At 37.6% G+C, this 16,895-nt stretch overlaps 1 protein-coding gene across 1 annotated transcript in view; it reads left to right on the forward strand.

Annotated features, from left to right (window-relative positions):
* LOC119484654 (hemicentin-1-like) overlaps positions 1-16,895 on the forward strand; it is a 199,350-nt gene that overhangs the window by 11,373 nt on the left and 171,082 nt on the right. Inside the window, exons 7-9 of the mRNA XM_037763624.1 lie at positions 1,333-1,363; positions 2,727-3,005; positions 14,184-14,534. Coding sequence (XP_037619552.1) covers positions 1,333-1,363; positions 2,727-3,005; positions 14,184-14,534 — 661 coding nt within the window. The remainder of the gene's footprint in view (positions 1-1,332; positions 1,364-2,726; positions 3,006-14,183; positions 14,535-16,895) is intronic.

The following is a 16,895-nucleotide window of genomic DNA, read 5'->3' on the forward strand; positions in this document are numbered from 1 at the left end:
AGGAGCATTTCTGTCTCTTAATACCGACACATTTTAAACTGTATAATAGCAGGACCACGAGGAGCTGATGCATGTAGATTACATCACTGTAAAGCAAAAACTCCTCAGGTTTCATCAGGTGTGTTGATCTCACTTCAGGCTCTCACAGAGTTTAATGGCTTAAATATTTAACAGGTAAAAATAGAAACTTTATTGTTTTTGTTCCCTTTTACCTCATCTTTTAAATACAGTAGATCAGTCATAATAAGGGCCATCATGCTGAAATTCACAGGATCTCTCCCTCAACTTGTCTATAATGTCTGTACCAAATTTGATGTTGATTGGCAGAAGTGTGTGTGAGATATTTTAGAAAGTGCAGTACAGAGCATCTCCAGCAGAGGACTTCAGAGCTCTCTAAAACTGTTCCAAAGTGACCAAATGATGATAATTAATCTCTTTATGATTCTGACAAAATGTCCCTCAGTGTTGAATCTGACTATAAACAGATGTTGTTAATGTTTAAATACAGATTTACATGTTTATTATCATTGAATCACGCCTCCATCAACATATAAATACAGTTTCTCTGTTATGTGGCTGTCCCACCACCACAGGAAGTCCAGCTACATTAACTTCCATATATGGTCAGGCAGGTGATTTAAGTGGCTACAAACTCACCGTGTTTTCACGGTGCTGACTTCCCATTGGATGACAGTAGCTGTCAATAACACCCACGTGGAGCGCACGTAGAGATGCGCTGCTGTGATTGGTTGATTGAGTTAAAGTCCTGTAGGGACGTCACTGTAGGTCGTAGAAAGATGCTGATTGGTTGATTTAGTTCCGGGGCGTTTCCTGATTTCAGAGATACTGAAGCTCATTGGTCAAATCTTTGGTCAATACTTTAAATGGACAGAAAACACGTTGCTATGGAAGTTTGACGAGCGGCGCTAAAACTAAACGAGGAACACAATCGACTTTTATTCTCCTTATTTTAACTTCCGCTTGAACTTAACGAGGTACATGTAATCAGTGGACTCTTGTTCTTTAAAACGAGCCCCCGTTTGTCTGTAAATGTGTGTTTTTAGAGCTTTAAATACATTTTAACTGTTGCTAGGCAGGATAGCAGGTAAGATGATAACGGTTTACTGCCGTAAAGTAAGACGCTGCTGTTGCTATGTCGTAAATCCTACAGTTCCATTCTTCAATCCGTTGATAAAGCAACATTTAAGGTTTCTAACGAGCTATAATATGTCTGAACTGACTTCTACAGTCACATGGAAACATACACTTTATTCAGTTATTCATGTTTACATGGACATCTCGGGTCGCGTGCATCCTCCGCGCTTTATAACGTTAAAAGACAGAACAGGTGAAAACATCCCAGGTGAGTCCTGCTTATTATGACGTCACTCTACCTCTCACAGGTATGTGACGTTAGTCTTCACAGGTCTGATATCATTTATAAAACTTTATTCATCACTGTGTGAAACAGATTGAGATCATTCTTCTTCACATTAGATTAGATTCAACTTTACTGTCATTACACAGAGTAACGTTACAGGTACTGAGACAACCACATGCAGTTTAGCATCCAACCAGCAGTGTAGTAGTAAAGAGTATATACAGCATGAACAGTATATATATAATAAATATAGAATGCAGAATAAATGGTAAGGGGAACATATATTATGTTAAGATACAGTATGAACATGTGCAGCAGTTACAGTAGACAGTGCATTTATAAACATAAGAAAAATATATATTAAGGTACAGAAGTAAGTACAGGAAATGCTCAATAGACATTATATACAGACAAACGCCATTTATACGCAAGTATCTCTGTGTGAATACATGTTAATGATTTAAAAGTTTTATTTAACAAGAGACTTTCTTTTTTTTACTATTATTATTCCTGGCTTTGAAGATGTATGATATCTCTTTTTTTCCACTCTTTCCACATTGCTTGTATATCCATTTGTACTGCCTGTGGATGGAACAACAATGCATTTTGAAATTAAAAGAAATACAATAGTATTATATAAAAGGTTTATTTAAAAAAAAGTTAACTATTTTTGCAACGACAGTGACTAGAAATAGTTTTTATTGTGCTTTGGTTACACTTTGTTGTCCATCCCAATGGAAAAACACAAAAAACACCAACACTCAATTCCCAATATATTAGATACACATAACTAAAACTAAGCAGTGTTATTAAACAACCCAGGAATATAAATCTTCATGTTCAGTTTCTGTTGAAGCTGTTCTAGAGAGGTGTTATTGTGTTATACTGAGAGGTGTTTCTAATATTTAGTCTACCCTCATTGACATTAAATTCTCTATTTATGTTTTACAAAAATAAAATTATAAAAATAAAATAAAGCACTCCACTGAAATCTTTAATAAAATATTAATTAAATATATATCTCACAAACACGATTAAGACCCAATGACACAGCTGATGTATAATGTGTATAGCTTACCTTTGAAGGCTCTATCTTTCCTATTTTGCAACACATTTTTTATGTTGTTGTAGCACAACACATTTAGTAGTTCTTCACTGTATACTGTATGTGCAGCACAAATACAGTGATTTTAAAAGTTAAATGTGTTTGAAATATCATGCACTGTTGTGCTTTTCCATTTCTCTCTGACATTGTAAACCACATTTACAAGGGATGAAAAGAACAGATTATATTTATAATGCTGTAATTATCCTCAATAATCTATTGTTGTTATTGTGTTCACAGGTGCAGCTCCAGAGCCGTCTGTCACGTCACTTGATGAAACAAAGGACTGGTCACGTCTGCAGTGTAAAGTTCGAGGTGCATCTCCAGAACCTAAAGTAGAGTGGCAGGACAGTGCTGGAAACATCCTTCCTGCTGAAAAACCTCAGGTGTCTAAAAGTGGAGACCGCTACGACGTCATCCTCCAGGTTACTGTGAACAAGACCGACTACTATTGCTGTGTAGCCACACAGGAGACAATCAGCCATCAGACTTATACTAAGACTTATGTGTATATCCATGGTAAGATTCTTCCTTATCATATCTTTATATTCTATTCATTTCAACTGTTTATGTGTTAATGTGTCTTCAGACTGAACTCAAAGCAAATTGTGATGAAGAATCTATTGAAAACGTTTCAAAGTGAGTGAAGACTTGTCTGTCCTACTGAGACTCTGAGACTCGTCTTCATGAATCTACAGAGATTAGAGGAAGAATGAGATGAAGAAACAACAGACAAAAGTGGAGGATGTGGTACATTTCTAGTTGAGGATGAACTGTTCCATAAACACACAGTTGGTGTGTTGATCGTCAGCCAGCTCCAGCTAACGTCTGTGTTGTCAGTATTTCTGTGCTGAATAAACACAAACAGTCAAATTCACACATTAAATAGAGACAAAAGTGAAGTCAGTGTTCAGTCTGAATTCATCTTTTAGGAGCATCTTCATCATGAATCATTAAGACCATCTACAGCTGTGATTCTACTCTGATACCAGATGTGCTGCTCTACATGATCCTCAGTCACATCCTCACTGTCACATGTACTGGTTGAGACATGTTTCAGAGGACGAGTTAGAGGACAGAAGTGATGGAGACATGTTTCAGAGGACGAGTTAGAGGACAGAAGTGATGGAGACGTGTTTCAGAGGACGAGTTAGAGGACAGAAGTGATGGAGACATGTTTCAGAGGAAGAGTTAGAGGACAGAAGTGATGGAGACATGTTTCAGAGGAAGAGTTAGAGGACAGAAGTGATGGAGACATGTTTCAGAGGACGAGTTGGAGGACAGAAGTGATGGAGACATGTTTCAGAGGACGAGTTGGAGGACAGAAATGATGGAGACATGTTTCAGAGGAAGAGTTAGAGGACAGAAGAGATGGAGACATGTTTCAGAGGAAGAGTTAGAGGACAGAAGTGATGGAGACATGTTTCAGAGGAAGAGTTAGAGGACAGAAGTGATGGAGACATGTTTCAGAGGAAGAGTTAGAGGACAGAAGTGATAGAGACATGTTTCAGAGGAAGAGTTAGAGGACAGAAGTGATGGAGACATGTTTCAGAGGAAGAGTTAGAGGACAGAAGTGATGGAGACATGTTTCAGAGGAAGATTTAGAGGACAGGAGTGATGGAGACATGTTTCAGAGGAAGAGTTAGAGGACAGAAGTGACGGAGACATGTTTCAGAGGACTAGCTAGAGGACAGAAGTGATGGAGACATGTTTCAGAAGACGAGTTAGATCACAGAAGTGATGGAGACATGTTTCAGAGGACGAGTTAGAGGACAGAAGTGATGGACACATGTTTCAGAGGAAGAGTTAGAGGACAGAAGTGATGAAGACGTGTTTCAGAGGAAGAGTTAGAGGACAGAAGTGATGGAGACATGTTTCAGAGGAAGAGTTAGAGGACAGAAGTGATGGAGACATGTTTCAGAGGAAGAGTTAGAGGACAGATGTGATAGAGACATGTTTCAGAGGAAGAGTTAGAGGACAGAAGTGATGGAGACATGTTTCAGAGGAAGAGTTAGAGGACAGAAGTGATGGAGAGATGTTTCAGAGGACGAGTTAGAGGACAGAAGTGATGGAGACGTGTTTCAGAGGAAGAGTTAGAAGACAGAAGTGATGGAGACATGTTTCAGAGGAAGAGTTAGAAGACAGAAGTGATGGAGACATGTTTCAGAGGAAGAGTTAGAGGACAGAAGTGATGGAGACATGTTTCAGAGGAAGAGTTAGAGGACAGAAGTGATGGAGACATGTTTCAGAGGACGAGTTAGAGGACAGAAGTGATGGAGACATGTTTCAGAGGAAGAGTTAGAAGACAGAAGTGATGGAGACATGTTTCAGAGGAAGAGTTAGAGGACAGAAGTGATTGAGACATGTTTCAGAGGAAGAGTTAGAAGACAGAAGTGATGGAGACATGTTTCAGAGGAAGAGTTAGGGGACAGAAGTGATTGAGACATGTTTCAGAGGAAGAGTTAGAGGACAGAAGTGATGGAGACATGTTTCAGAGGACAAGCTAGAGGACAGAAGTGACGGAGACATGTTTCAGAGGACTAGCTAGAGGACAGAAGTGATGGAGACATGTTTCAGAAGACGAGTTAGATCACAGAAGTGATGGAGACATGTTTCAGAGGACGAGTTAGAGGACAGAAGTGATGGACACATGTTTCAGAGGAAGAGTTAGAGGACAGAAGTGATGAAGACGTGTTTCAGAGGAAGAGTTAGAGGACAGAAGTGATGGAGACATGTTTCAGAGGAAGAGTTAGAGGACAGAAGTGATGGAGACATGTTTCAGAGGAAGAGTTAGAGGACAGATGTGATAGAGACATGTTTCAGAGGAAGAGTTAGAGGACAGAAGTGATGGAGACATGTTTCAGAGGAAGAGTTAGAGGACAGAAGTGATGGAGAGATGTTTCAGAGGACGAGTTAGAGGACAGAAGTGATGGAGACGTGTTTCAGAGGAAGAGTTAGAAGACAGAAGTGATGGAGACATGTTTCAGAGGAAGAGTTAGAAAACAGAAGTGATGGAGACATGTTTCAGAGGAAGAGTTAGAGGACAGAAGTGATGGAGACATGTTTCAGAGGACGAGTTAGAGGACAGAAGTGATAGAGACATGTTTTAGAGGAAGAGTTAGAGGACAGAAGTGATAGAGACATGTTTCAGAGGAAGAGTTAGAGGACAGAAGTGATGGAGACATGTTTCAGAGGAAGAGGTAGAGGACAGAAGTGATGGAGACATGTATCACAGGAAGAGTTAGAGGACAGAAGTGATGGAGACATGTTTCAGAGGACGAGTTAGAGGACAGAAGTGATGGAGACATGTTTCAGAGGAAGAGTTAGAGGACAGAAGTGATGGAGACATGTTTCAGAGGACGAGTTAGAGGACAGATGTGATGGAGACATGTTTCAGAGGAAGAGTTAGAGGACAGAAGTGATGGAGACATGTTTCAGAGGAAGAGTTAGAGGACAGATGTGATGGAGACATGTTTCAGAGGAAGAGTTAGAGGACAGAAGTGATGGAGACATGTTTCAGAGGACGAGTTAGAGGACAGAAGTGATGGACACTGAGAAGAGTTGAACAGACTGACACTCATAGTATCACAACACAACATATTCTATATTATTACACCATAAAAACATCTCTAATATCCAGATGTTGATTTCTTCAGTGACAGACTGAAGGTCAGCTCTGATCCTGAGCCTCTTTTCTCTTCAGTCTGTTTCTGCTTTCATGTTAGAGACTGAAATCACAGCAACCAGAGACCAGATAAAAACATTAGTCTCAGCTGTTAGATAGAGACAGAGAGAGAGATTCAGCCAAGTGACACATGAATCACAGAACCAACAACATGAGGATCACATCAAGCTTCAGACAAACTGATGATCACATCATCAAACTGTGTCTGAGGGAAACTAAAGATGAAACGTTGTGAAATCTGAGAGTCACAATCACTTTTACATTACAAACAAAGTTCAGGTTTTTCAGGTTCAGGTTTTTTCCAGTTACCTCTCTGCCAAGTCGATGCTATTTCACAAGAACTTACATGTTTGTTTTTCTTTTTAGGAGACAGATCAGAGGGAAACTCAGGTGAGTCCTGATTCTGATCTCATCACCATGTACAGTATGTGACGTAACTCTTCACTGACATTTAAACACCAACACAGTTTGAGTTTGTACAAATTATAATGATTAATTATGAGAATGTGTCAGTTAAAATGTTTCTAAGAGTTTCCTCTGAGCTGTGATGCTGAGCAGGAGGAAACTGTCCATCAGATCTCAGCTAACATCTTTGTAGCTGTGAGATTCATCTCTCTGATGTTTTTATCTGCTAACAGGTTCAGATTTCAGGTTTCAGCAGCAGGTTCACCTTTAGTTGTTCTCTCTGTGTAGACTGATGTTCAGTCTGCTGGATATGATATGATATGATATGATATGTTATGATATGATATACAGTTATAGTCTGAGTACTATGTTAACGTTTAGTCTTCTGTTTCAGAGTCCCCCACTGGATTGATTGTTGCTGTTGCTGTTCTCGCTGTGCTTTTGGTCTGATGTGTTATTGGTTTGCTTGTACGGAGGTATCACACCAAGTAAGTTAAGTTTATTATTTATTATTATTATATTTATATTTATTTGGACATTTGTGTGTGAAATATTAGATCATTTTACTGTTTTGGGGCTCAAACATTTATTGAAACGAGACGATGTGAGAAGTTTAGAGGTGAAATGTCTCTTTGATGAACTGATAACAACTTCACATCTGAAACGTGACGAGGAGCCTCAACTGGATTCTTTTAACGGATCACAAGTCTAAAACACTGAGAACCACTGGTTTAATGGTTAACGGTGCATTTTAAGAGCTTTTATAATCTCATGTTTTTATTATAAATCTTAATCTGTAAAGTAACTATCAGCTACTGTATCACTGTCAGATAAACTGGATTAAAAGTACAATATTCATGATGAGCAGACAACAGATTCTTTATATGTATCTCATGTTCAGAGTCCTGACAGTAGTTTCATCTTCTCAGTCATGTAGCAGTCTGTTGGTATTTACAGCCAGCGTAGGATCAGGTCACTTCTTCTTCATCTGAACTGTTGTTTTCACTTCCTGCAGACGAGGAGAAAAGAAGGAACTCCCCAGATGCCAATTCAGGAGCTTCTCTACCTCTTAAGTCCACAGACAACAACTAGCCAGCAACATGTAGACAACAGAAGAGAGGAAGTGTCCTTTAATGATGACTGAACTGATTAATAATGAATCATTCTGGTAAGAGAGAATTAAATAAATAGTTTGAGTTGAACTCTGATAAATATATATATATATATGTATATATACATATATATATGTATATATACATATATATACATATATATATATATAGTGTGTTTATAGAGACTGAATTCCACTTCCATTCCAAAAATGACTTAATTAATGTCGTTGAAGACGACGACTTCCTGCACTCTGTTCTATGATGCTTTTGTTCTATTGTTTTTATACATTACTGCTGCTACTGCTACTTTTATATTATCTTTTGCGTCTGATTTTTACTCGTCAACGTAGATTGATTTCATTCCAGGTCATTTATTTGTTATTGTACTTTAGTATCTGGATGAATACGATGGAGCTCCATAGAAACTGATGAAAATGTGATAAATAATGAGATCTCAACGCAGGATAATAGAACAAGTATAAAATAACAACAGTAACACATTAAAGTTGACCAAGTTAAAAAGGGACCTGATTAAACTCTATAGGAGTATATCCCAGAATTCACCAGTCCTCCATTACAGTCAGTTTATTCATAATAAGCTTTCCAATAATAAATATTTACATACATTTGCATAAAGCAGCATATTTATCCACTCCCATGTTGATAAGAGTATTAAATACTTGGCAAATCTCCCTTTAAGGTACATTTTGAACAGATAAAACGTGATTAATTTGCAATTAATTGTGATTAACTATGGATAATCATGTGATTAATGTTGATTAAATATTTTAATAGATTGACAGCTCTAGACAGAACACATCCACGACTCAAAGAGTTTTCATTTAGAGTTGATTTCAGGTTCATCAGACGGTTCAAGAATCCAAAATAGTGATTCTTCAGTCGTTAAGCTCCATCTGGTGGCAGAATGTGGAAACTCAGGAGCAGTCAACCAAATATGAAAAGAATAATGAAAACGCTGCTGAAGTTATTGCGTTCACACGGCCAATCTGTGGCGGCAGACGCTGTCCCGCTAAAACCATAATATATATTTTAAGATCAGTGCTGAAAGCTGAGGAGCTCGGACCATAAAAGTCTGTCCCTCTTTATAATGAAGTGAGACAACCAGGAGACTCCTGACTGAAGATTTCTGTCTGCGCTGCAGATCACAACAGATTCAGATGTCTGTAATGTAACTTGTAGTTTGACCATGAAGTGAAAACTTTACTAACAGAATCTTAAACTGTAAAACTGTCAGGCAGCTAATGAAGAATAGACGATGTTCAACTGTAGATCCTCCTGTCCTCATGTCCAAGTGTCCTGTGAATGGATGAATGAGGGACATATAAAGTACTTTATAAATGTAGTCCTTTTACCAGATGTGATCCTGCTGCTTGTAGTTGTTAAAGGTCCTAACTGAGCTAGACATGGACGTTAACAACAACAACAGAAGACTCCACTGAACTAAAGCCTGCTGTCACGCTGGAAAGAAATGAGAATATATTGCAGCTAAAGTGAAATATAATGTGACTTATTTTTAATTGTGATATTGTTTTTATACTGGCATTATTTGGGACAAGCATGTACTGCTTCTTTTTATTTGTTAACCCAGCTAAAACTAATGCAGTGTGATACAACAGTCCTGCAGTAAATCCTCCTTCATGAAGGTTATAACGTTCAGTTTGTGTTGGAGCTGTTTTAATAAACTGGACTCTGGGTGTTTCCTGTTGTTGACTGTGATATATTAGAGTTGTTCATGTGTGTTTATGTTGTTCACTGATGATGCTCTTACAGCGGATCTGGTGATTTCAGGCACTGCTTCATCATTTCTATCCAAACGTTTGAATAAAACATGAAAAATGTCAAACTGGTCTCTTTGTAGTCATTCTGTGTCTCTTTGTAGTCATTCTGTCTCTCTTTGTAGTTGTTTTGTGATGTTTCTGTGTTCAAACTTTGATAAAAGAAACAAAAATGATTCTAAAATGATTCATATTTAACAACAGTTGTTTTTTAATAAAGACTTTTCAAGGATTAGACAACGCAGCAGATAAACTGCATGTTTAAAACAAGACTTCTAACAAACAGAGAGAGAGTTTAACACACTGACAGCTTCATGAATGGATGTTAATCACACCAATAGAAAAGTTTAACTCTTGTTATTGTTATTATTGAGCATATTATTCCTTTATTAGATAGTGATAATATCTCCATCTGGACTCTTTGTGGTTCACGGTTGACCCTTGACCTCTAAACCAGAACAATCTGAATCAGGTTTATTACCCAGGTTGTCTGGTGTTTTAGTGCGTAACGGTCACAAGAAACACAGCAAGAGAAAAGAGAAAGAAACTAATGCTGCAAGGCAAGAGTCTTCAAAATAAAATAGAAATTTACAATAAAAAACATGTCAAATATATTTGTTTTAAAACAAAAAGAGCTGCAGTGTTATACCCACTGTTTACTGGTATTATAGAAAACATTATCTACACACTAGACAGGCTTCAGTATTTCAGACAGATCAAGTTTCAACAATTACAGAGAAACCATCATTGTGAAATAAATTCATGGATCTCAGGCTCCTCCAACAATGATCATTAAATATGTATAAAGAGACAAAAACATGCAAATAAAAATGAGAAAAGTTAAAATACATCTTATAATATGAATTATTTTATATTTTTTTATATGTTTTAATTTATGTTTTATTTTTATGTTATATGTTAAAATATAACAAAATATAAAATAAAATAATATATATGTGGTAGACAGGTGTACAATAATTGCAAAATGAATAAACTGAATATAAACAGGACTGTAAAATGTGTATTTTTGTTATGAAAAGTTAGAAATATATACATAGATGTAAACAGGTTATAAAAGGTATATAAAGGTAAAACATAAACTCGTTAATTTTCCCAATTCAGGCTTTGTCTCCTAACACACAATAATATAATATAACAATAATTATAATAATAATATATCAAATAAAAGTAAAGAAACAGAGCTCATCTCAAATTAATTTTTACATATCAAATAAAGAGAATAATTGAACAGCTTTTGTGTCAGTCATAATCAACAATGATTTACTGAACAGTTTTAGCTCATTCTTCATACTAGTCAGACGGGTTTAGTTTTGAGGTATCTGCATTTATGTATGAAAAAAGTACTTAATAACAGTAAAATATTGATAACAAAATCCAAATTCCGATTCCCAGCAAAGATACCACATGTGACCGTTTTCTCTGTCAGTGGTGACAGCTCAGTGCTCTTTGATAGTAACCAGCTCTGCAGGTCATTCCAGAAAAACTTCACTGATTCACAATGAAAAGACACATGTTCCAAACATTCAATTTCACTTTCACAGAATACACAGTTATTCACATCAAAGTTAAACCTCCGTCTTAAGAATTGTTCGTTGGGTAAATCTCATTCAGGATTTTGAAGTTCACCTCTTTCACGTTATAGGAGGGAGAGGAGATGAAATATATCTTCTCCGTATTCTCTTAACCTCTTCAGCTTCAAATTCCTTGAAAACATCATTTCTCCTAACTGAGTTAGGGAAGTATTCTTTTAACAGAATATTCCTAATAACTTTGTTGGTAATCACACAAATCAATTCCTTCTATACAGAGTTGTGTTAGACTAGGGGACATATTTGAAGAAAAGCTGTCTTCTTTCACCATTGATCTAATGGAAGCTGGTATGGTGTTAATCATTTTATTATAGTTCTTAACACATTGGATTGAGAACTTCTCACAACACTCTTCATGCTGTAATAACTTTCCACTGTCATCCATGAAAAGGGCTACAGCCCAAATCCCTTTGGATTTCTAATCCTCTATGTAGTCACACACAGTCCTGTACTAGCAGCAACAACCACCACCCCCCTTTCTACATGTATATTTCCCTGGCTTTGTACTTGTGTGTTCCCTGATATCTGTTATTTTGTCTTGTCGATCTTCTTACAGATTTGCACCTTTCTTTGTAATTGAACATGTATAACCGGTTATTGAAAATCAGCCAATCACAGGTGTCTATGTCACACAACTCCCTGTGATAGGTAACTGATATGAGTGACAGGCTGCACAGCCTCTAAGAACACAACCTTCACTGAAAACTCACTAACTCCAATAACAGACCTTTTTAACTTTATCTGAACATAACTCAGTCTTAACAGTGTCAGTATAACATCACAGTGAACACCACATGTCAGCCAGTCTGTTACAATAGAATCAGCGTTTTCACTCTAAAACAGCGGCTGTTGTCAGAAAAGCAGCAGAAAGAGTTTCCTGTTTGCTCCACTTTTTACTTTCGGTTTGTTTGTCCTCGTTTGTCCTCGCGCAGTCAGAGTTCGTTCTCTCGTGCAGTGATTCTAGAACTATGAAGCTCGTTGCTCTCGTGGGTCTGTGTCTCGTGACTCGGTGTGGAATAACGGCTGCTGGTGTAAACGGTGAGAACATCTACTGGTTTCTATTGTAGCATCATGTGGAGTCACTTTATCACTGCTGGAGAGAACATCTCTGATACTTCTGATCACATATCAAACCTGCGTGTGTCCTCTGCCTCAGGGTTAGGAGAGGTTGTATTGAGGAGGAAATAATAATAATACATAATTAAATTAGAATCAGAAAAAGTTAATTAGTTACTCTGATTATTAATACAAAATATAATCAACTAATAAATGATGATGTAATATTATAGATTAAGATCAAACATTATTGATCCCTTGGTGAACTTCACAGTCCACCCAGCAGGATATAAAGACATTAAAGTGTTTCTGAGAAAAGCTTCTTTAGGCCTACTTGAGTAAAAGTACTAAAGTACTCCACTACAAGTAAAAGTACTGCATTCAAAACCTTCTTTAAGTAAAAGTATGTCCATATTATCATCTAAATGTAGTTATAAAGTACTGCTGTGTTTTCTTATTATCTATCTGATGTTTCTGGATTAATATTACTGCTGCATTAATGTGTGTGTTGTATTTTAACCCCTCTTTATCTAGTTTAATCTGCAGCATTGCATCATGGTCTATAAAATCATTTTAACTTGTAAAATGAATGATTATAACAGCAGTAATAATAATAATTATTATTATTGTTATTATTATTTTTAATAATAATAATAATAATAATAATAATAAATGAAAATAAAATAAATAATACTAATACAAATGATAAATAGAAATAATAACAAAAATAAATAATAAAATAAGAAGCAGAGAAAGTTTTTTCACTCCTCTCATATTTCTAATTCAAAGAATATGATTGTGATGATTCAGAGACATTATTACCACATCACCTCATGAATACTGACATAAACATTCATTTCTTCAGTTGGTTGTATATGATGCAGCAGCGTGTTGATGTGTTTCTGACTGAAGACGGATCATATCTGTAATCTTGAATAGGAGTTCTCCTGATCTGTTGTTAGCGAACATGTGCAGCATCAAACAGGTTTTATATGTCATGTTTCTGCAGTATAGTAGATGATGAAATCTGAGAGCAGTTCAGTACACTGAGTCATCACTCAACACTTTCTTCTTCTTTCTTCTTCTTCTTCTTCTTCTTCTTCTTCTTTGTCATCACTTGGGGGGAAAAGAAAGTGTTAAATGTAATTAATTATTAATGAGTGTGGCTGCTTCAGACTAGTTTGAAAAATAAGGACTCGATAAAAGAAATATAAAGGATCACAGCTCAAGATTAAAAAAAGTTTAAAAAAAAACAACCAAAGGGTAAATATGTGTAAATATTCTATCTGGAGGGCAGTGTGAAGGATTTCCTGAGGTCATTGATAAATAACAGGCATGTTGTAGTTTGTGATCTGGATGCTTGATGTGGAGGAAGTGTCATGGCGCTGTGAGAGCGGCAGCCTGTTGCAGCAGCTCCCCTGTATTCTTGTGTTATTTCTGTGTGTTTGGATACTCCAGCTATCTACGATGGCTGGGTGTTGGGTGAGGAGCGCCTTTACTTTCTTACTAGCCCTGGCAATACATTTTTTGTCTAGTTGCAGTACGAGTTAAAACTCAGGTAACACGCTCAGTACCTAAAAGAGGGCTTATCCTACCTCGGTGTGCCACGGAGCGGCACAGAAGGTCCTTCCTACCCAACGCCATCAAACTGCACAACTCATCTCTGGACTAACTGAATAACACCCCCCGTAACACAAACACACACACACACACACACACACACAAACACACTGTTACTCATCCATTCACCGTTGCAGTCAGACACGCATCACAATTGGACATTAGTACTGGCACTTGCTAACCAGCTTTTTTAAGAGTATTTATTGCTAATACCTATTTTTAATCTAATATATTCTTATTCTATTCTTATTCTTGTTGTGTGCTGGATCTATCATTTGCTGCTGTAACTCAGAAATTTCCCTTCAGGGATTAATTAAGCACCTACCTACCTAATAACAAACTTCCATATGTCCGTCTAAACTTAATTTTTCTGCATGTAAACATACTGATTAATACATATTTTTATCTTCCAGGGCAAGAAGTCGTCAAAGTGTTTGCAACAGAAGGAAGTGATGTCATCTTACCCTGTTCCCTCAGCACCAAGGAGAACATTCAGTCAGAGCTGTTTGACTGGAAGAAAGTTGCTCAGAAGGATGACGGTCAGAAGGAGGTGTTCCTGTATGATAAAGAAGATAAATACAACAGTGGACGTTCAGGTCAGAGTGAGACGTTCAAAGGTCGAGTCTCACATTTTCCAGACCAACTGAAGTACGGCAACGCCTCCATAACCATCACAAATACAAAGGTGACCGACAGTGGAATCTACACCTGTGAATTTCCACGTCTTAAACCAGATCAGAAATTCTACATTGAGCTTATTTTTGGTGAGTACTCTCATAAAACAGTTAAAGATGTCTGCTCATTTACTGAAATTTCAGCATTCTCAAGTAAATTAAATCTGAAATCTTGTTTCAAGCATACTCCGACTTTAATCCATCCAGGACTGACTCAAACCAGTCAGATCTGTGAGCAAGTTTTAGATGGAATAAAAAATTAGTTCAATAAACAGGAAAACTAATTTCTGTTTCAGCTGTCTGATAATATTTCACAAGCACTCTAATATATGTTTTGTTTTGCCTTTTAGATCGTGTCTTAAAGGGACTATTTGTAACTTTCAGAAATGCTTGTTAACAGCGACACCTGTGGCCGTGAAGTCAACGAAAGTCAGCGTCCTGTTGCTCGCGCTTGCTCGCTCTAAATAGACATGAACGAGCATCGCTCAAAACAGTGAGGTGACACACGTCAGCTAAAACCACAACATCACTCTATATTTCAGCTGCTTGGCAGTAATGTTAGCTGACCAGACGAAGGTCTCTCCATGAATCAATGCTGATCCTAGTGTTGGCTTTTCCTGCTTCAGCCTACGGGGTTGAAGCAGGAAGAGAAACGCTGCTTCACAAGACACGGGAAACCTCTGTTGGTCTGGAGGAGCTGCAGCATTTATTTCTGCACAAACGTCCACTGTACATTCACTAGATATTCTCAGAGCTACTAACTCTTCTGCAGTGTGGAGTGAACGCGCATGAACGTGAGGTGGAGCGAGAACGCGCGCGTTGTGTGAGTGAAGACAAGCAGGCAGCGGAGCGGTCTGAACAGCGTAGACACACGCGAGCGCGCATATGCGAGCGCGCATGGGACACCGACCTGGTAGATTTATACCTGTAAAAAGTTACAAACAGTCCCTTTAACCTCTTGAGGCTTGAGGTTCTGTTCTGTTTATCATGTTGTAATAACACATAATCACTCTGACATTAATAATTATGATCTGTTTTTATTTTTAGATCCTGACCCAGAGCGCTCCGTCTTAACCTCTTGAGGCTCATTTAGATTAGGAGCATTTCTGTCTCTTAATACCGACACATTTTAAACTGTATAATAGCAGGACCACGAGGAGCTGATGCATGTAGATTACATCACTGTAAAGCAAACACTCCTCAGGTTTCATCAGGTGTGTTGATCTCACTTCAGGCTCTCAGAGAGTTTAATGGGTTAAATATTTAACAGGTAAAAATAGAAACTTTATTGTTTTTTCTTTCTTTTACTTCATTTTTAAATACAGTAAATCAGTCATAATAAGGGCCATCAGGCTGAAATTCACAGGATCTCTCCTTCAACTTGTCTTTAATGTCTGTACCAAATTTGATGTTGATTTTCAGAAGTGTGTGTGAGATATTTTAGAAAGTGCAGTACAGAGCATCTTCAGCAGAGGACTTCAGAGCTCTCTAAAACTGTTCCAAAGTGACCAAATGATGATAATTAGTCTCTTTATGATTCTGACAAAATGTCCCTCAGTGTTAAATCTGACTATAAACAGATGTTGTTAATGTTTAAATACAGATTTACATGTTTATTATCATTGAATCACGCCTCCATCAACATATAAATACAGTTTCTCTGTTATGTGGCTGTCCCAGCACCACAGGAAGTCCAGCTACATTAACTTCCATATATGGTCAGGCAGGTGATTTAAGTGGCTACAAACTCACCGTGTTTTCACGGTGCTGACTTCCCATTGGATGACAGTAGCTGTCAATAACACCCACGTGGAGCGCACGTAGAGATGCGCTGCTGTGATTGGTTGATTGAGTTAAAGTCCGGTAGGGACGTCACTGTAGGTCGTAGAAAGATGCTGATTGGTTGATTTAGTTCCGGGGCGTTTCCTGATTTCAGAGATACTGAAGCTCATTGGTCAAATCTTTGGTCAATACTTTAAATGGACAGAAAACACGTTGCTATGGAAGTTTGACGAGCGGCGCTAAAACTAAACGAGGAACACAACCGACTTTTATTCTCCTTATTTTAACTTCCGCTTGAACTTAACGAGGTACATGTAATCAGTGGACTCTTGTTCTTTAAAACGAGCCCCCGTTTGTCTCTAAATGTGTGTTTTTAGAGCTTTAAATACATTTTAACTGTTGCTAGGCAGGATAGCAGGTAAGATGATAACGGTTTACTGCCGTAAAGTAAGACGCTGCTGTTGCTATGTCGTAAATCCTACAGTTCCATTCTTCAATCCGTTGATAAAGCAACATTTAAGGTTTCTAACGAGCTATAATATGTCTGAACTGACTTCTACAGTCACATGGAAACACACACTTTATTCAGTTATTCATGTTTACATGGACATCTCGGGTCGCGTGCATCCTCCGCGCTTTATAACGTTAAAAGACAGAACAGGTGAAAAC

Source organism: Sebastes umbrosus, chromosome 1, assembly GCF_015220745.1.
Source record: "Sebastes umbrosus isolate fSebUmb1 chromosome 1, fSebUmb1.pri, whole genome shotgun sequence".
NCBI classification, from domain to species: Eukaryota; Metazoa; Chordata; class Actinopteri; order Perciformes; family Sebastidae; genus Sebastes; species Sebastes umbrosus.